This window comes from Genypterus blacodes, unplaced genomic scaffold (genome assembly GCF_046128005.1).
Source record: "Genypterus blacodes isolate CSIRO-AG114 ecotype Tasmania unplaced genomic scaffold, CSIRO-AGI_Gbla_v1 ptg000040l_1, whole genome shotgun sequence".
Classification (NCBI taxonomy): domain Eukaryota; kingdom Metazoa; phylum Chordata; class Actinopteri; order Ophidiiformes; family Ophidiidae; genus Genypterus; species Genypterus blacodes.
Window position 1 is genome coordinate 1,433,152 of NW_027466853.1, and position 22,012 is coordinate 1,455,163.

Sequence of the window (22,012 nt, forward strand, 5' to 3'; positions counted from 1 at the left end):
TGTGTGTGGTGGTCACCCAAGCTGCCACTGTGACTGATGCATGGGATCCCTCTGCGTCCCGTTGTCTTACCTGTCTGAGGGCTCTGCTGTCCACTGCGGGGCTTGTCTACGTCATCACGCTTGCGGCTGTCCACCGAGCGAAGCGATTGGCTGCGAGAGAGATGGCGGCCTTTGCCTAAAGGGAAGCGAGGCAAGGCCAGGAGGGAGGAGGGGGGCGGAGTTAGATCATACTTGGGACACAACCGTGACGTGATTGGTCACCCAGAACAGCATCAGCCAAACTTGGGACTTTGTTTATGGTATATATGGGGCCCCTGATGTCCCAAATGATCATTTTAATCTTATGGTAACAAGTTATCTCGTGCAAATTAGCCATGGAAACCTGTAGGACTGTTTTTAGGATGTTTTTTGGACAAAAGAGAATTAGAATTTTGGTAATTGTAGTTCAGTTATAATACATTTGCATACACAATCATATTGGTCTGAGAACTGTTTGTAAAAATGCTCCAATTATTACAACAATAGAACTGTTTCACTTCCTTAAACAACAACAGAGCATTATGGTAAATGTGAATTTTGTGTGTTGCGCCAAAAGCATTTGTATCAACTTTTTATCTAGACAGTTATATCTTGTTCCTGCAAGATATTCCTACAAGATAACTTAACCCATCATACAATCTATCATATTCCTGTAAGATTTTAAAATACCATCTTTTGGGACTTCAGGGGTTCCACTGTGAAAGGTGTTTGTAGTGCTGTGTTCGTAAATGTGCTCATTTTGTGTTTTCAGTTGCTGCCTATTGTGTTTATCTGAGTGTGTTCTTCACCGACGGCCTGAGTAACTGCATAAAACACGTCTGTATATTTATAGTAGTGACAATATGAACCATTTGGCAGACAGAAAAATAGTTCTGTACAAATTGAGAAAGCCTCAGACAATGTAAACAATCAGTAAAAGCACTAAAGGCTCTTGGTAAATAGCAAAAGTGGCTTCTACATAATAGTTCCCTGATGTGGATTTTCTGGGTCCCTCTAGCCATTTGTGAGTGCAATAATACAGAGTGTGTCTTGATCAGTCGACCGTGACTTCATTTTATTTCATCGATCAAAGTCCCCTTTCCAACATGCACTCCTTAAGTCATAAATGACTTAGATAGATGAAGGACACAAAAAACAAATGAACAACATGTCAAACAAGGAACAGAAAAGATTAAATATAGCTGTAAACACCAGAGGTGGGACCAGTTTTATTGTTTTGAAAGTCGAGCAAGTTCGACATCCCGATAGGCATGTCACACGTTAAGTCATATACCTGGAGTTTTGAGCTCTAATGCTAATACTGTCCAAATGATTCCAAAGAGATATTGTAGAACAAACAACTTGATAAAAATACACATCAATAGAACATTTTCACCTGTGTCACAATGTCACGACACACTATTTCTGTGCTAGGCAGTTAACTGTGAAGTCTAATGTTCCATAACATTAATCAGTTGTTACCTAATTCAGTTTGGTGTGTTATTGTGTGGAATTTGACATAGAGTCATGGCAACTAATAATCTTGCAACGGGTGCAACTTGATAGAAGGTTTCAGCTTTGTTTCTTCTCCTACACATAGCAATGGCCTTCCAGTGTGGCTCTGGAACAACAGACATGGAAAAGGTCTTGACATGATTATGTCCCGTCCAATTTGTGTGTCCCGTCAAAGTCAAATTTAAATCATGCAAACCATGTCCACACCACTGATAATAGCACACTGGAAACACCTACGAGCGTGCAGAAGCGCACCGACACAAAATGTATTCACAATGTGTAACACACATAAAACAACAAATGGACACAGTGCGATGTGTATCAGATTTTACCGGTGCAGGGTTGCGGGTTGCACGGTCGACCCTCCTCTACCACACCCTCACACAGATACGACTCCTCCGGAGGTGACTGGCAGGTCCGGGTCCGTGTTTGAATTCCACCTCCGCACTGGCTGCTGCACTCCACCCACTTGCCCCACACACTCCAACCACCTAGAGACCACACACACATTGGTGGTGTTTAGATTTGGGAGGCTTTAGTGAAATTCCCCCTCTGGTTTGCCTTTTTCGGATTCCAGTGATTGTGAACTAGATTCTTGAGCTGTTCCCTTAATCTTTGACTGTTCATTCAACTGAGCACATTGCCAGTTCTAAACCAAAGACAAAATTCAACAGACAGTCTCAGCAGGTAAGATTACCTCTTGGTGTTAAACCTCTGAGGCCTCTTTTACACTTTGAATTAAAATGTGAAATTGGCAGGTTGATACGTGAAAAAAACATCTGATGGTGGGAATTTTATCAACATGCATTCTTATCATTCTATTATCGTCATTTTTATTATCCACTGGATGCTCAGTAGGAGGACGCCTGGCTAGTTGTTACAGCCATCCGATCACAGGACAGAGAGAGCAGATAGTATTCAGGTTTCAGTATGTGTACATGTCCAGCAGACTCTGGGTAAAAAAATAAAATATTTCCTAAGTCTACGCAACTTCATTAAAAGGTGAGTACTGCTAATGCTGCTAGGCTTGCCCACATGAGATGGGGAGAGTGACAAGGCAAAAAAGAGCTTCAAAAGTTCTCATCCTTCAGCTCGTTCTTCGCCTAAAGCCACGTTTCTCCACATTACAGCCTCTTTACTTAGCAAGGTGAACTAAAAGCAATGATAATATCAGAAGCCAAATCTGATTAGGTCAACAAGCAGCTAAATGTATGTGTGATATAAAAGAGAATTCTTTCAGTGGAACAGTATTTTTATTTCTGAGAATTAAAATTTCCTATGAAGAACTTTAATTTAATCTGAATTAAACAATTACGCATGCATGGATGAGGGTGAACCAACAAGAACAGCAAAACAGCAAAAAACTGCTCAGATGTGTTGGAGCTCAAAGATTGATGATATCTCGAGCTGCAGTGAAGACACAGTCCGAGTGAAAAAATGTCCTTCAAAAACAGAGGTGTTTTAAATGTTTGTCCCCGCTTGGCCATTCTGATTTAATGTGCTCCATTAGGATGTGATGCTGATATGAGGACGTGCAGGTAAAGAGCTGCTGAATGTCTGTCTATCTGTCTCTCTCTCTCTCTGCGTGTCCTGCACACTCATGAATGTTTAATGGCAGAGACAGATGCCTTTCAGCCCCCACAGGCAACGACAAATATGTATTAATTTGCATGAATAGAACACAAAGTTGGCCAACATCCAGACACACATGTTTTTAATTACTCACAAATCAATTTCATTGGGGTGAGGGGTAGGATGAGGGAGGGCACTGTGAAGATCATTTGTTCAGTCAGAAAAGTTGTACGTTGCGCACGCACGCACGCACGCACGCACGCACGCACGCACGCACGCACGCACGCACGCACGCACGCACGCACGCACGCACGCACTTCACACTATTCCCACTGAAGATTCTCTGGCATTGTGTATAATTTCAGCATGTCTGCACGATGACACAAGCTTTATGGATCGAAGCAGACAGATTTCAATTAAAAAATCAGACATGTCAAATGAGACCCTTTCCTTTGAGAATGAAATTAACAGGCACCAACGATCCCAGTCAGTATCTGTTTGTGATCAGCAAACGTTGCCAAAGTGTTGATTTATGGCTGTGGCATTGGATGTGCATGGGTTTCTGTGTCCAAATTCATAACTTAGCCAGTCCAATGCACACAGAAAATAACCATATTTACCTCACCCACCAAACAACACAACTCATTGCTGTGGTAATGTAGCCTAATTATACGTAAGACAGTTATTGGAAGTCTCAGCTGGACAGAGGACCATCAGTTAAGACCTCATGTGAGCACATAGAAGCAAGAGAGTGCAGGTGTAAAGCAGGTGTTTGTTTATATTTTTTTGTTCCTGTTGACCATCATCTGTCCCTTGTGAGGCTCCTTAGACATCTTGCATTTAAATGTGATCTTATTATCTGATATGCTCCCTTTTATTTTATTGTGTCTGTCATTGTGCAGGCACTTACTTACATTACATTACATTACATTACGATCATTTGGCAGACGCTTTTATCCAAAGCGACTTACATTGCATTACACTACCACCCTTCGCAGAGGGGGGAGCAATTGAGGGTTCGGTGCCTTGCTCAGGGGCACCTCGGCAGGGACTCCGACCGGCGACCCTCCGGTTCCCAAGCGGAAGCACTACCGACTGAGCTACTGCCTCCCCTGCCTTTACTTAAGGCAAATTTAAATTTAAATTCTTTATGAACAAGAACAAACAAGGAGGAGGAAGTTTCAAAACTGTGGTCTCTCATGAAATTGTCCCTGATGTATGTATTCATTGCATTTACATTTAGGAATTTGTGATCTATGCATTAACATGTGTCTAAATGACTCTAAATCACTCGCAGTATATAAATACAAGCAAGAAAAAAAGCCTCTTTGGAACTTTTGTAGACGAAAATCTAATACAAACACAAAGCTCAATAGTAGTTGTGTTTTTTAACTGAAAGAAAAATAAATCCAGATACCGTCATTGTTAGGTTGTCAACAGAGAATTCAAAAGTCTAATGACCTAAGACGATAAAAGGACTTTGATTCTTCAGTAAGAAATACGATCCAGTCTTAAACAAATTCATTTAATTCAATGACGACAGCCAATTTCCAACCACAACAGGAAGTACAAATGTTTGAAACAGCAAACAACCTTAATTCAGCCTTAAAAGGGTGAAACTGCTGAGAGCTGGTGAAGAAATCAGCTAAATTGTAATGCTTTATTCTGCCAATTAGGCAACAATATTAATTGTAACAGATAGATTTGGCAGGTTAATCAAATAAACCAAAGTAATTATTAGTTTAATGTTTCAGTTTGAGTTATTATATCTACTATTGTCTCTTTATCTGTCCTATCTGCCTGCCTTGTGTATCCTGGTGACCAGTCATATGTGAACCAAATGCAATTTTGTAGAATAAAGTCATACATATATGAAATAACCCTCAGCTACTCTCTGAATCATCCTGGGTTTATTGTGATCAAATATGCTTTATGAATACACAGGAAGATTAACTCCCGTTTGGAGCTAAGGACGGAAGCTCCTTCTGTCAAATGAAGGGTTTGGCAAGGCCAGAGAAAAAGACGGGGGTGGGGACCATTAGAGATATGATTCATTCTTCTGCGAGAAAAGGGAATGACGAGACTGTGAACTTTTTTCTGCCCAATAATCACACTCAGAGTGAAAAATGGGAGGAGGATAATGCAGTGTTTTCCTTTTCCCTCTGCAAGGACATTTCATTATGTTCTCAATAATTCAGAGGGGTCTTTTGTCTGTGGTACCCCTGGTAGCAGGAACTGCTGCAGAGTCCAAGTCACCACAATAATCCTTAAATTCTTCCTCTCTCCATCACCTCCCCAAATCCCCACTTTACTTTGACCTTCAGCTATCTCCAAAACACACATACCCCCCCCCCCCCCCCCCCCCACACACACACACACACACACACACAGACACATGCACACACACTCTTTCCTTCAATTACTCTGCAAATGTGTGTCTTTGCAATCCAGTGGCTGTGTGCATGCTTATCATGCACTATGTGTGTCCATAATGAACTTCCTTCCTGAAAGTCACCTTCTCCTTCTCCTATTTGGAGTGGTGGGATGAGTAGATCTCCTCCTGTTACAGCTCCAGTTTCTGCTCGGCTTTGAATTCATCAATAGTTGCCACTACCCTTCCGGATTACATGCACACACGCATGCACACACGCACGCACATGCGAGCACACACACACACACACATACACACACACACTCACAGCTTTTTAGGATAGGGTTACTGCAGATACATTGTTTGAGGACTGTGCGTGTATGCAAAGCTGTCGGGGGGGTAGGAGGGGTGAAATTTCATGTTGAATTTGACAACTAATATGGCAATATGGCAGCAGGTTATTGGGTAAAAATGTGTGTGTGTGTGTGTGTGTGTGTGTGTGTGTGTGTGTGTGTGTGTGTGTGTGTGGGGGGGGGGGGGGGGGGGTTTAGAAATGGGGGGAGACTATAATGATAACATGAAATGCGAGCAAAAATATGGGGTGATTGGTTCACATATAGCAGCTGAACAGCTGAATGAAGGATAAGGCTTGTGCTGACACCCAGAGGACAGAGGCAGTCAACTGCATGGTGGAGATAACAGGCAATGTGAAAGGAGAGAGCAGGGGGGAGGAAGACAGAGAGAGATGAAGGGAGACAGCAACAAAAAGAGAGAAGAAACGTTAGGACAGATAAGAAGACAGGAGGAAATGAAAAGAAGGGGGGAAAGGGACTCATGGCAAATTGAACACAATGTTAGAATTCCACATCAGTGAAAAGAAGTCCTCAAAATAGACAATTACATTTTACTGATTAATTTTGCCGCGGTGATGCATGCTCGTGTACTTTTTCCATGCCTTATTTGTGTTTCAAGTGTAGTGTACTGAAAGGAAGAATTCAGCTAGCATGTTGAAATTAAAATGATTAGACAATACTTCTGAGACTCAAAAAAACAAACAAAAACATAGTTACACATTTCATGTCACCAATTAAGGTGAAGGATAATACCAAGGCTATATTATCCTATTCATATTATTGTATATATATATACATACAAACTGGATCCTCCACCCAAACATAAACTATTATCAGTAGTAACACCCACACCTATCACTCACATATCCACTTGAAACATGTAACAAAAAGAGAAAGCATCATTCCAAGTACATTTCCACACTCCTGAATCTACATACTACCATGCGATCCCTTTAACCCTGTGTGTCAGAAAGGAGCACATACCCTTACGCTCCTCATCTTCTTCAGCTGCACAATCTCTACAACTGTGAGCCCAAAGCCTTTGTCTATAAATACATATGATGTGGGCCGCTCTTTGGTTTCAGGTGCAGGTCAGCCAAGCAGACATTTCAATTCCGAAGATGGATGCCCCATTTCAGAAGGAGCGATAAGAAAAGGCTCAAAAGGTCTTTCACCACAGGGATCACATGCTTTTCTTACTTTTCCTCCGGCCTGACTGACAGCTCACAGAAGTACGCCTGTTCTGTTTTTTTGTCCCTCCCTACACACATCAATCTCAGGCAGAGACGGCACTGATAAGGTCCTGAGAGTTCTGCCTGTTCAGACACCATGTGGGAAGTGAAAACTTACTACATATGTTTACTCAAGTGGTGCCACTTAGAGGGAGTATTTTCAGTTTTGCAAACTTTCTATTTTTCCATCATACCATCAGAGAAAATGTTTACTTTTTGAATCCACTGCCTCCGACCCCTGAAGTTGCATTGCAGATTCTCATTTGACACTCAAGATGAGAAGGTTAATTTTAGCTTGATCATACTATTTCAGGCAGTTTCACAGAATTGAACATGGATTGTAAACTGGAGAACTCTTGACTTAAGTTTCTCATTCCCTAACACTTAATTGTAAGTAACAATTGATTGTATTCTAAAGAGTAAATATTGGATGTTTTTTGTGTATGCTATCCAGATTTGATGTTAAGAATAATAAAAAAAATTGCATTTTTATGCAATTCTCAAATGTTCTCAGAACACATTGAACACTCTCAATATGAGATTATGTTTCATGTGCGATTTTTGTAAGCAAAATGACTCAAAAGGTTCTGAAGTTATTTTCATGAACCTTGGTGGGCATGTTGGGCATGATGAATAGAAGAAACTGTTCAATTTCTGCACCTGGATCTGCTGGCCTGAAATATGTTTTCGAGCACATCTAGAACCAGTACATACGTCTACCACCATAATAAAAATATTGCTGATTCGGTAAGGTGCAAACAATTTTGTTGTTTTTTCAATAGTAATGGATCTCCAGAAGAAGATTTTGTCTTTATGCATATATGTTTGATCTATATGCCCTAGACCAAATATACAGTGCATTTTAATATCACTCTCTATCACTCAATTAACAGGTACGCATTTGAATCAGGAACATTTGAATTCAGATCAAATAATGGTACACAATCCAGAATATCTTATTGAAAACCTGTTTTGTTAATGACAGCGACATGTTTTTAAATTATAGATGGAGGCTATCAAAGTCAGAGCACAACTTGCTAAGGATTAATTTTCTATTATTTCTATTCCGTCATTGAAAGAGAGACAGCAATATTTGCTGAACTGTTTAAACTTAGTGGAGGAATGCGCTCAGAACTGGTGAGTGGGAGGTTATTTACAGGTTGTATTCTTCCCATGTTTTGGCCATCAGGCAGAGGTGTTCCTATGGGAATTGCCAGGGCCTTCAAATCTATTCTTATCTATATATCTATGTTTTTATTTATATTATATATACATGTTTAAAAAGCTTCATTCAAAGCCCAATACATCATGATATATGAATATACAGTTTGAGGAATCAAAGGATGATGTGGTCACACACACACACACATACACACGCACACACACACACACACCTTTGAGCCGTGCAGTTTACTCTTCCCACGCTTCATAACACTCTCATACATCAGAGGCCCTTGTCTCCCCACACAGTGTAGGATAGTGGCCACAATGTGACTCAGATAGAGGGAGAGAGAGATGAGGAGGTGGGATGGCAGAGGGACCAAGCCTGGTGAGCAATGAAAGAAGAGCCTTGGAGATCATTGTATGTGTGGACATGCAAGCTCCAACCTCACTTTAGTGGGCAGATTTCCACTCTTTAAGTAGCAGTATGTTACTTTTTATCAGTTCCGATGAATCCTTGTTTCACCCTGATTGAAATGTCCGCTATTCCACCCACTCCACAAGCTTCGCCTATATTATTAGATATTGGTGTCTGAGAAAAGCATGGCACATAGAAACAGAAACTGCAGTAAAAACATGTTCCCTAAGCATTTCAGAATTGTGACCCATGCTATGTTGATCTTTTTCTTGTTAAAGTAGCAATGTAAAATCAAACCTTTGGCTTGTATTGTATACTATTAACTATCAAACAATCACAACAAACCTCAAAATTGTTCTAGACAACTTCAATATGAGATTTCCTGTGTTAAATGAAAAAAATATAATTATAAATGAAAACACAGGTAAAAATCCACCCGTTTTTCAATAAACAAACGTTTGTATGTTTATGTCAATAACTTTCCACAAGATTTATTGAACTCCCATCTTGGTCCAGTAAAACATATTTTACTCACAGTTTTACAAGTGTGATCATTTTCTGTGTTGGTGGTTTATACTATTCAGGAAGGCTAAAATGAGTTAAGTCAAATATTTACCAAAACAAAGCTCAAAACCTTATATTTTAAGTTCCTTCTTATGGGAAAACGGTCTCTGCTCCATGCCCTTCAAACTTGCCCTTCAAACTGCCTGACGTCATATCTTCCGGAAACATTGGCTGATTCGACCACACAAGATGCCAATCAAGAGATTACAAGCTCTACTATTGAACGAAACTGCCATCACTCAAGTGGGGGGCAAGCAGGATTGGAAGAGGAGCAATATGAATAAGTACCGCCTCAGGTAAATGAATGAGGCAATACTTCTCTCGCTTCAGGTGAATGAGCATCGCAGCCTTCCGGTATTGTTTTACATCGTCTCTCTCACTTCTGATCTCTATAAAGGGGGCGCGAAAGAAAAAGTTTAGGGACCACTGCTCTAAGTGGTTCAGTCAGTTTTTCTGTGCGTTAGCGCTGCGCGACAGAACCCTCTCCCCAGTCAACGCCATTACATCAGCCAGCTAGGCTTCATCACAGCACATTACAAGCTTCAAAATGACGATGAGTTTGCGAATGTCCATATTTATTCCACGAGATAGTTTAAATGCCCCGCTGGACAGACAGCTGATGTCTGGACGGATTCTGTGTGATTGTCTGATGCTAAACGCTACGTAGCCTGCTAGGCTAGGTTGCTAACTACATTGCTGTTGTGAAAGATCATGTCCAAAAACTTTTGGCTGTTTTGTAGAAGTTTGGTTGTGTGTGGTGTGAGAAAAAAGTGAACCACTGTAGAAGCTCGTAACTCGTTATGTGTGTGTTTGTAGTTACATCAATCATCATTATTTGGATTTAATACTGATTGTGGACAGTGCTGTCTCAAAAGGGGCTCGGCCTACTTGAAGGGTAGCTTGGTTTTTGCCTGTATTTCCATTTATAATGATAATATTAGATTAGAAGAATAGATTGTTTGCAACACATTGAATCCAGTGGTGAAGGTATCTAGAACAATTGTGAGCTTTGCTGTGTTTTTGTAATGTGTTTATAAAGAGTTATGAGAATAAATAACAAGCCAGATTTAACATTGCTGCTTTACCAAATTTGCAAATTGGAGGGATTCTTATCAAATAAGTAATTTTTTCACTATATGTGAGGATTAGACCCACATTCCCATTATCAGTTAAATGTAAAGATCCATACGGTGGTGGTAATCTTACCACAGTACTATAGTAAGATTAGAAAATATATTTTCCAAAATAATTAGAAATTTACAATTTCCCAAAAATCAAACATAAATAAATCGATCGATTTCCAATGATCGTGGTGTAAATTATATGAAAATGATATATGTCTGATTAAATGCTTTCCTGACAATAAAACATATTCTTCTTGTTTGTCTTTAGATGCTTGCTTGCTTTGGGTCAGACTTTGCACTACTTTTTATTTCACCCCACCACCGACTTGAACTGACCAGAGATGATGAATGTTGGCTGATGTCAGCCACCACAGAGCTGCTTCCAGGGATGGTATTTAACCTTCAACAATCAGACTATCAAAGTATCAAAACAAGATTTATCTCCTTAATGTAGACAGAGCCATAAGCACAATGTGACACAGCTAATGCCAGAGATAAATACAATTTATCAGGCATCTTTCCACCGTACTATAGTGAAAAACAACTGTGGAAAGAAAAGAATGATTTACATTCTGCAAGCCGAGCCAACGCAGACCGAAAAGATTTAGTCTCAGTCTGCCTCTGGGCATCTGCACTGCAATAATAGATTGTGTTTTTCAGCCTGCCCAGAAAATAATTAACTCAGATGTTTGTTTAGGATTATATTGAGAAATATAATATTTTGCTGATATTAAAGGGACACAACAGGGATAGAAATTCTACATAATACACACATGCTAAAGTGTAAAAAGGCTCACCCATTGCTTTAATGGGAAGTAAATGCCAGTAAATTTGTAAATCAGAAACATTGTTTGAAAAGAACAAAAGCAGCACCTAGTTACCTCTTTACCCACTGCACTGAAGAAAAGAGAAACCGTAGGTGGAGGATTTCTTAGGGTGATCATGTCTTTTTTGTTTACAATTATCAATATAGGGACAAGTTCGGAATGAAATAAATATAAATATCTATTTTCACAGCGTATCTGTTGTTTAGGTAGTCCCACAGAACAAAACGTATTTTGTTACCTTGAAAGAGTGCATAAACAGCATAGGCATCCTTTCCCTGAAAGTGGCTTTTCAACCATGCAGGCATAATTCAGGGTGTAAACTATTTTGGGTGGGTGTGCTGCAGAGGCATAGCAAACAACCATAGGAGATTAAAACACTTTCAGGTTTAACGTGTCAGTAAGGGCAAATAATTGTTCCTGTATTTCTGTTGCCAGGCCTCTGTTGCCTTGAAAGACAATAGGTTTTTTCCTCATTGCATGTCAGGCCAGCGATTCATAAGACTACTTACTTACGTACATAAACATGATTTTTTACACCTAGTTTAATATCAGGCAATCTGTGTACTTTTCATACACGTAAAAACAATTGAATTAGTGATAAACCAAAATAAATTATCTATAGGAAACGCAAGAGGGCATAACAAACTCAAAGCATTTTATTAAATGGTCCTTTCTTGATCACCTGCCCATCAAACACCTAACGCCACAACTATCAACCATGTTTCCTGTCCAAGTCCAACAAAAGTATTTTATTTTTTCAAACTTCTTGTGCCACCATGAGATCAAAAACACCCCATGATGTTTTTTTGGTCACCTTGCTCATGTGTGGTTTGTTGACAGTTTACTTGGATTGCATGTGGAGGGATGACCTAGTTTTGTCTGAGCTTCTCAGTTTAATACTTAATAGATGGGATAGACTGTCAATCTGTACTGATCTTTTCTGATTGGATGAGTAATTGGTTCAACAAGATGGATAATTGGAGAGAGTGTAAACAGGGGAGACTGATAAGATATCTGCGATGTCTGCATTTTGGAGTTATATGGCTTAGCCATACCTACAACCTTGAGTGTACATGTCAGCAGATAGCAGTGGAATTGATCAGTATGTGCATTAGACACAAAGCAGTGTGTATGCCCGTCTAGAGTTTGGGTCCTACTGCTAGGAGCTAAGCTAATTAGTGATGTAGATCAGTGTTTTTCAACCTTTTTTGAGCCAAAGCACCTTTTTTAGGCAAGGCACCTTCGGGGCTGTCTCACGGGCCGGATCACCGGATCGGCTCGCGGACTTATTAAGTGAAGTTGGATAATTTCTCACGGCACACCTGACGATCTCTCACGGCACACAAGTGTGCCGCGCACACCGGTTGAAAAACACTGATGTAGATCACAACATCGGGTTAGCCAACAAAACTAATGTAAGCTTAATTTTTCACGACAGAGGGAGTATCCAGCACCTCACCCAGATGGTGGTTCTTCTGGGTGACCAACAAGGGAGCTGCGCTCCTGGGCAGTAGCACTGGTCACTGGGAGCGTTGGTGGTTACCCCAACATCGCTGGATTTGTGCTGGCTGGCAACCTGCTACAGGAGTTCAGGGTTTTATTTGTTTGAGAGATAGCTTCAACTTGCTATCCCAACTTGAGACCCCAAGTTGCTCTTCAGATTCAGTGGTGCAATAAGCATACTGATGCAGATGGACTATTTGTAAGTATAAACTCTTTACTCCTCAGAGTAATCTAGGGATTCAGTCATGCAATGGTTTTGATTGGTCAAATGCATTGTTGATTGCAGGCTGTTGTAATTGGTTTTCACAAGTTTAGTCATTGTTAATTGAGTTACTGAGATGAGTTCAATCAAAAGTGACTTTCACTCATTCAGGGTTGAGTTTATGTACTTTGGTGCATAATCATCTTCACTGTGGTGTGTGGTGTGTCAACCTCAAAAGATGCACAATTGCTTGCTATTGGAGCAGTGGGTTTTGCACATTACTGTTATTGTCCCCAATTTTTAGTTCAGTTTGGAGCCAGTGACTACCTCCGTTCTCTTTGTAGATCTTGTAAGTCATATAAACCTTTTTTGAAGTTTGAGGTTGTATGAAAAACATTTTACATTTGGTTACACCACAGCCTTCTTTCAGTCTCCACTCACTAATAGATAGGTTCATTAGCCTCAGGCAAAGCAGTTCCCTTTTTTAAAACCATTTTTGGTTTACAAACTCATGCAAAGCCTTTCTAATTGCCTGGCAGGCAATAGGAGGGCTACATAAATTGGAGGCACTGCTGGGATCTATACCTTTCTTTGTATAAAATCAAAACACTGAATTTTGGTATTTACCCTGAATTGTGAATGTAATGTATTTCACCCTCAGTTCAATTGTGAAGTTAGGTAATTCTCAGTGAGCAAATGTGTGAGTATAATAGGCACAGAAATGCCGCTAATTAAGAACTGGTGTAAGAGGGAGGATTTATACGCTGACCACACCAGAGTGGTAAGCCACCAAGGTGGATGAAATAGAAGAAACTCTGCAAACTATTGGGGCCCTTGGTTGAGTGAGAGTGAGGAGACGAATGCTTGAAGCTTGCAAACTCAAGATTTCAATGTTATGCACTTGCACTTGCAAGAAAAAGTGAACTCAGAAGCCCTCCCTCCCAAAGTGCCTTCTGCCCGTATTAGAGGCCTATGGGCCATACAGGAACCAACAGATGAGATGAGACAATTTCAACCCAAAATAGTCCCCAGAGCCTTATTGGAATTGGAGAAAATAATTCCAGAACCCTAGTCCACTGCTTCAGCAGAATCCCCTATCAGAGCTCTGGGGGATCTCCTCAAGAAAACTCACCTACCCATGAAAGCAATGTGTTCCTGTAATACCTGTAATGCCCTTGTTGAAGCAGAGAATTTAGCGACAGGGCATTAAACTAAATGCAGTGTAAATTGCAGTGCCTAATGAACACTATCTATTACATGATTCTGACTTGGCTGTGTGCAAACAAAGTGCTTCCACTGGCAAACCAGGCACTACCCATTACTTCAAAGTGTTCATTGGTCAATCAGTTAGAATTTCTCTTTCTATAGTTGCAGAATCATGGGGTAAACTTACACAAGGCCAAACAGCTGTTCCTATAGATAAAAACGTGTTGATGTTCCTTTGGTATAATGGCAAATCAAACTAGCTTTAAAGACAAGGCATCAGTGAAATTATTGGCGCAAGTGATGGGTGCCACATCAAGGTGCAGAGGCCAAGGATATGGGGATGTGACAACATGGACAAGAAGTCATTCTACTTTGTCTTCCTTCAGGGAATTCTGGATAAGCGGGATGATTTAAAGACATCTTTGTTGGGCCACTGCGAAGGATGCATGATGCCAAAATGTTGAGGGTCTCCAAATTTCATGCCAATTGACAGGAGAAGAGGGATGGGGTCATATTAAACATAATGGTCTTCTTAGTGAAGGCAACTGACTTTAAATCATCCGGATCAGCCATGGGAGGATGGTCATTGGGCAAGCATTTGGAAGGAAGAAGTGCAAATGCAAACATGTTTTTTTCACAAAATGTGTGGGTGCCTCTGAGGTGTGTGAGGAACACCCACATGGTGGCCAAAGGCAGGCAGATGAAAGTGTTTAGGCCTGTCTTACGCTGGATCGTGCCCAGAAGCTAATCAATCTCCATAAATAATTGAAACCTTGTGGTTCCCTGTCCAGTTGCAAGGCATTATATAGGTATCTTCTAAGGCAGGGGTCTCCAACCTTCCTGCCTCAGAGAGCTGACGGAATAAAAGTGTCCGAGAGCTACTCCTGTTTTACATTATTCCTAACATTTATCCACATGGCTGATTCTCCACTCAAACCAGCTGAATAAGCGTCTTCTGTGTGAACATTTACAAAATGTTGATATCCAACACTCAGCACTCACATTTTGTATCGAAATGCACTTCAATTCAGCAACATGAGCTTGTTTTTTTCTGTATACATTTTCAGTGTCAAGCTCACACTAATGAATTCACATCATATTAATCTCATAGAAAACAAAACAACGTTATTACTTATTTTACTATTTTACTAATACTATACCTTTCATATTTCTCGTTTTCTGTCTGTCCACATATCACTGTCACAACTTCCCTTCACATTCCTTGTAATTCAGGGAATTCCCTGTAGTTCCCATATCATCTGTACTTCAGATGCATTCAGTCTGTTCTGATGTTAGTGAGATGACAGAGAGTGTGGAACTGTTTTCATGAGGAATTAAAATAGTTTTGGAATGTTCTTGCAGTGAAGCACGTTCTCTGTCATACAGTTTTGGAATGTTTTCTTCAGAGTGTTTTCCTGTTTGGAAGAACATACACTGGATTGAGAGCCTGGGTGGAGCTTCTTTTTTCTTCTAACTGGACTGTTTGTTTGTCTTGTCTGCGAAGGTTTTTTGTGGACCCTGCTCGACATGACTGCTTTGTGCCTTTATCTTGTCACAATTGTTAAAATGCATCCAAATGCTTGCAAAATACCAAGTGACGATGTGTTGTCAAATGTACGTATTCTTTGAACCTTTCGGCGAGCGATTTGCGACCCCTGTTCTAAGGTATGCCACTTTCTTGTCATCCTATCTGGGCAAAACAATTCTATGAAACAGTCAGTTAATTTTGTGGCAATCTTGCACCATTTTAGTTTATTTTTTCTTTTGCCTGCTGTGAGTCTTGAATTAAGTTCTTTCAAGGTCTTGGGGAGACCCGCTTCATGGGCCTCCAGCTGTTGCCACATTAAAAACTATGTCTGGTCTGCTTAACCTGCAAGTCAGGTTATCAACCAATTAACAATTTGTGTGGTAAATGTGAAGTATAATTTAACAACTAACAATGCTGTCACTGTTAAATGTTTTCACAGTGAGTATCTCTGTAAATATATTTGTCATTAACGGATGTTACTGAATGGGAATTTACAATTTGAAAAGTAGAACTTTACTTACTATTCATAGCTTGGGTAGCCATGATGAAATGATTTCAAAAACCTTGCCTAAAATTGCCACTTAGAATTTCTGAGGGGGGTATTTCCATTTCGTAAGACAGAAATTACAAATTCCAAAGGTTAAACAAATGCAGCATGACTCATTGGAATCCCATAAGAAAGATAGCCCCACGTTATCTCCATCGTTAAGTTCGGGCAGCATGATTATTATATAGTAGCTACTATTTCTAGTTTCTTATCTGGGCAGAAAGGAGGTGTTACTTTTTGTGAGAAACTCATCTCTACTTCACCAGAAAGATCAACAGGCACCTGCTGTTTGTGCAGCTAGCTAGCTAGGTAATGCAAATAGGAGGAGTTGTGAGGATGGAGGATTGTTCCTGTCCTTGGAAATGTCCCCGTTTTGTGTTTGGTTCATGCTTTAAGTGCCTTGAGATAACGTTTGTTGTGATTTGGTGCTATATAAATAAAGTTGAATTGAGTTACATTATAATGCATTTTGCGACGTGCAAAGTGTTGCCAGGACAATGTAATTTTGTTAAGGTCATTCCACAATTTATTTATCTTTTGCTATTTGTTTCTATTGAAGCAAACAATTACATGACATTGCGCATACAATTATAGGACATTTTGGAGATCATTTTGCATACAGAAAGAGGGGGAAAGGGAGAGAGAAATAGAGGGAAAGAAGGAAGGTTGTATTATTATTACTATTGTTGTTGTTAAACTTTACACGTAGATCCTGAGGTCATTCCACTATTAAGCTACTACGTATCATTATGTATAAGGCCCAGGTATCCACAGAATACAGCAGCGGGCCATAAAAGGGATCTAGAAATGCAACTTGAAACCCAAAAAGGTTTCATTTTTCGTAACTTCATTTTTCTTAACATGATTAAGAGAGGATTTTGATTTTAAATGCTGATTGCTGAATGCTGAGATACATTTTTTAATCTCTGAAAAGATTGTTGCTTTGTTTGTTAGATGTGTAAGTATGGGGCGGCAGTAGCTCAGTCCACAGGGGACTCAGCTGGGAACTGGAGGGCCCATGAGCAAGGCACCCAACCCCGAACTGCTCCAGGGGCACCGTAGAGTAGCTGCCCTGCAGCCCCTGTGTAATGCATGTGTTTGTTTGCGTGATATGTAAAGAGGGGGTGCAAGACAAATTTCATGTGATTTGATCGTGAATTGCATGTAATATGACAAATTAAGTATCTTATCTTAGTATATTTGTTTGTGTGTATTGTTGGGAGAGAAACATAACATGTCTGCACTAATGAGATCTTTTCCTGAACTTGACAGGCTCTGGCCATGAGCTGCACAGCATTGTGTGTGTGTGTGTCCTTTATCTAGTGTAGGCGTGTGTTCTTTTGACAGTGTGTCACCTCAGGGTGTCATTCTAGGTGATATCGCCAACAAGAGCAGCCTTTGCAGTCATCCCGCAGAGCAACCCCCTGCTCTTAACAAGGACACAGAAGCATGTGGATGACACAATACACACACACACACACACACACTTTTTTTCACTCAGCTCTGGCAGTAAACTTGTACATTGCCATGTGATCAGAGGTAATTCATCTTCATTGTCCAAGTCATCAAATCTGAAGAACAGCAGTGGGAAAGTCTGACTGGCATTAAATGTCCTGCTACTGCAGCCAAGGAGACTGGCAATGGAGAACTCACACAAACACACACACATACACACACTTCACTCTTTGAAAATAAACAGAGTGCCTAGATAACAAAGCAGTTTGCTGAGAGGAATAAGATTTCACATCGCCTCGGTTCTACCATCCTCAAAAACAAACAACACTGATCAAGTGTAAAATAGACAATAACACCAAATCAAATTCATTATTAAAAATGTAGCAGTCTCCCAATGGGAAATAGTCCAATGAAGATTCCTGTATTCTTTCAAGTTGAATGCAGCTGTAACCTGACAAACACCCCCGAATAGGCAAACTGAGAAAACTCAACACGGAGTGTGTTTGTCATGAAGTTTGAATGGGAAATAGTCCATTGAAAGAAGCATTCCTGTATTCATTCAAGTTGAACGCAACTGTAAGTCATTTCCTCACATCACCTCCATTCTCTCGTTTGTCAAGTGTGCAGACTTGATTTGATCTATCTTAGAAACTCTGTCCGAGGCCAGCCAACCTGAGATTAACAGCCTCTCATGTCAACCTCTACCACTGTAACAATGTTTTACTCCATAATGTGTTGTAGGAGCAAGAAAGACTCTCAAAGTGCAAGTCAAAATAGTTATGGACAGTTGTAATTTGATAACCCTGCAACAGAAAAAGAGGAATCCCTATCACTTCCCATCATCACCATCACCATCACCATCATCATGATCATCATCACCATCACCATCATCATCATCCAATCTCCTGCTGTGAGACAAAAGTGATGAAGAAGGACATTCATAAAAAAGTTAATCTTGTCTTTTCTCTAATCTGCACACTCCTTTTTATGTCAGCAAATTAATGGTCTCTTGTGTTTGACACTTTTACACTCACTCACTCACAGATATATACATTTGTCTGCTCACCTCGCACAACCTGCAGCAGCACTTTTATCATCAGCCTGTAAGTAGCAGCGGTAAAATTGCTTAATTAAAACATGAATGTTTAATAAAGCCTCAGGCAGTGTGCAGAGGGACCAGAGATAGGCTGCCTTGACGGGCAGCCCGAAGGAAGAACAGAGGCGATTCCTCAACTGTCTTTACATTGTCTTTGACAAAGACCAGATTGAGCTGGTACAGACTAGAATCTTCCAGTGAGGTCACTGTATTAAACCTTATGAAAATATTAAGTTCTGCATTCATGAAGTGGCTGCAATGGTCCCTTAATGATATATTCCACTTGAAAACGTTCAATATGCCTTAAATACAAAACAACTGACACCTCAGACAACAAAACTGTGCAGTCCTCTAAATTTGTGGTTGCTAAATTTAGTATTCTATGAATTTCCAGTCTGAATCAAAATGTCTTTCTACATTAACAGACACATGGTAATAATCAAGCATGCTCAGTAGCCATGTTTTTTAAAATTCATCAATTTTAATTCTGAATATTGGGGTCTGCAAAAAAAATCATGCAAAACTGAGTCATGCCCATTGAGCAGCCATTTTCATTAATTGTATTGCATATAACCCCAATCCCATCTATGCTTATACAGCTGATGTGCACTACACTGTGCAGTCAACAGTTAATTTCAAATAGGTCAAATCAAAAGTCAAATCTTTCTGATGTTTTGCATTGCATTTTGCAACTATTGCGTGACATCTGCAGAAGGAGTGTTGATTTAATTAAAACAAAATGTAGCTTTTAGGTCACATTCTGTCTGGATGCTTTCCATCTGAGGCTCCATATAAAAACTTCACGATCAGGCTTCACTCCCTGCAGGCTGAGTGACCTCTACAAAGAGCATCACACTGCCATCCCTCTTTACTGCCCACACGGCGCCCCCTGTGGTGAATACTGCACCTCTCCCCCACCACACATACTGCACACACACACACACATAAACAATCACCTTTATTCTCTCCCTCAGTCAGCCACCCACAGTTAGTCACTGGGGACCAGTGCGTGGTTGAACAAGTATATGTGCCATTCCTTGGATGCAACATTTGAATATGTGTGTGCCTATAAGTGTTGCGTATGTGTTCATGTGTGCGCACCACTTGTGTGTGTCCATGATTGTACGGAGGAGCTAATGCATTAGACTTGCTTTATGATTCCTCTGTGCTCCTTATGGAGGCGGGCTGGAAATGTCTTAGTTTAGCAACAATGTGGTTCTGCTGGCCCGACTCTCACATTCATCATCCTCAGCAGCAGCAACAAGAGAGAAAAAGTACAAGTCAGGAGGGAATATGAGAGTGTCCTCCTTCCTTCTTAGTTCATGTTGGTACATTTTAGCATGGTCTTTTAATATTTGTTTATTTTTCTATAACACTGGATATGTATTTTAATTAATAGGATTTCTCCACACAGAGGCAGGTATTTTTTGGAAATAGTCAATTATACTACAACTTATAATAATACTAATGTAAAAATAATCTTAACAAGCCATGCTTGAATCTGAGAAGAGAAATGAAATGAGAAATGAAAAGGTATTCTCATACCCTGGAAATCTGCTCTCATGTCTTCTTGGAAACTAGCCAGTGGCAGTTGCAATGAGACTTCCGCTTTTGATTCCCCACGCTTATTGCTTTCATACACATTTGCAAACAGCAGTGGTCGCTGGAACATCAGGCAATTGTTTTTGTACTTAAACCTGTTGTTATGAGCCTAAAAACTCACTGCCTTACAATAACCAAGGGTCCCGCCAAACAAGAACAGGCAGCCCAACATTTATATCTACAAACCTCAGAGGCAGGACAAACAGTAAGGAGATCCAAAAGTCAGAGCATGTAGGTTCAGCTCTACTTCCCAACCCATTGAGCTTAAGACCTATATCCTGAAAATAAGAAAATGGGTAAAGTCTTTCAGGCAACTCGCCTCTACTCTGTGTCTTGATGATAATGAATGTTTTTGAAGGAAGGAAACATGGGCTTGGTCAGTCAAAATCTAAACTCTGCAATCAGGCTTTGTCAGACTTTGTTGACACTGGCTTTCTTAATGAGGCCAGGTGCACGGGAGTGTCAGCAAAGACGAGCCTATAGCAACAAGATGGGTCACATGCGGCATGCACTTGTGTATTGTCCTGTTATATAAAGCTGGACTTGATTTGTCTTCAGTATCATAACTCTATCTTGTTGATTGAATATCATCTGTGATCAATACCTTAGACAAGGGGTGACTAACCAGTCAAGCTTAAAGAGCCACAACAAAACCCAATAGCATTTTGAAGAGCCGCACTGTTACCAGACCATCAATGGCATGAAATGGTTCAACATAACAAGAAAGCCATAGAGAAGAGGTGACGGAGAATAAATCAAAATACAAGAGAGAAAGGTGGCGGTAGAAAACCCTGACAACACATAACTGATGGGAAAAGAACCAGAAACAAATGACAATTGTTTAAGATTATGCCCTAAAGATTAACCAATAAAGAATGTTCAAAATATAACCAAAAAGTGCAGTGTGCCAGCAAGGCACAACGTGGAGCTGCTCAGTGACTGCCAGCAAGAGCGGATGGGAAGAGAGTGAGCGAGAGACCGTCCCAACCCATAATAAGCATTCACTGCACCAGCATGACACGCCCTGTAGGGGAGACAGAGAGACAATTGCGCAGCTAAAACGTCCGCTGCTCATCTTCATATTTTGATTTGGTTTTACGCTTTCCTGCATCCGTGGCGATTACGTCAGTATTTAATGCTAGTCTGGCTAGTAACACTCTGACACTGCGTGTGCACACTAGAATGTTTCATGTTTGGAACATTAATTTTACTGTTAACCTTTTTCCTGTTCGGCTCCTAAACCGTGGTCGATGAGCACAGGGAAGATGTTTCCTACGGGGCCGAGGGTGATGCTCAGCGACTTCGGGGTTAATCCCCTCACCTTTTCTAGCAGCAGCAGCAGAATAATGCACAGGAAACTCGGTTGTTCTTGGGAAGTTGGCAGCTTTATTTTCACCAGTCGCTGGCACACTGTACATTCATATCTTCATACTGTAACCTGTAACCCTGACATTCATAGCTCCTGCCACTGCTATTCGTACTACAGGTCTCTCTCTTGCTTGTCCACACACACACACACACACACACCAAGACGCGATACCTGCGTTTCTCTTATTAAAGGAGCCATGCGCTCTTATGACGTTACTACGGGGTAAACTAGTTTTAATTTTCTGTATATTTTTCTGTTTTTAATTATATTTCCTTTACTTTTCCTGATGCTTTTAATATTTTATTGTAAAGCACTTTGAATTGCCTTGCTGCTGAAATGTGCTATATAA

General features: G+C 40.4%; 1 protein-coding gene across 1 annotated transcript in view; it reads right to left on the reverse strand.

Annotated features, from left to right (window-relative positions):
* The window catches only part of adgrb1a (adhesion G protein-coupled receptor B1a), a 97,963-nt gene that overhangs the window by 64,528 nt on the left and 11,423 nt on the right, over window positions 1–22,012 (reverse strand). The window contains exons 2-3 of the mRNA XM_076148513.1: window positions 1,866–2,024; window positions 71–175 (exon numbers count right to left, since the gene is read on the reverse strand). Coding sequence (XP_076004628.1) covers window positions 71–175; window positions 1,866–2,024 — 264 coding nt within the window. The remainder of the gene's footprint in view (window positions 1–70; window positions 176–1,865; window positions 2,025–22,012) is intronic.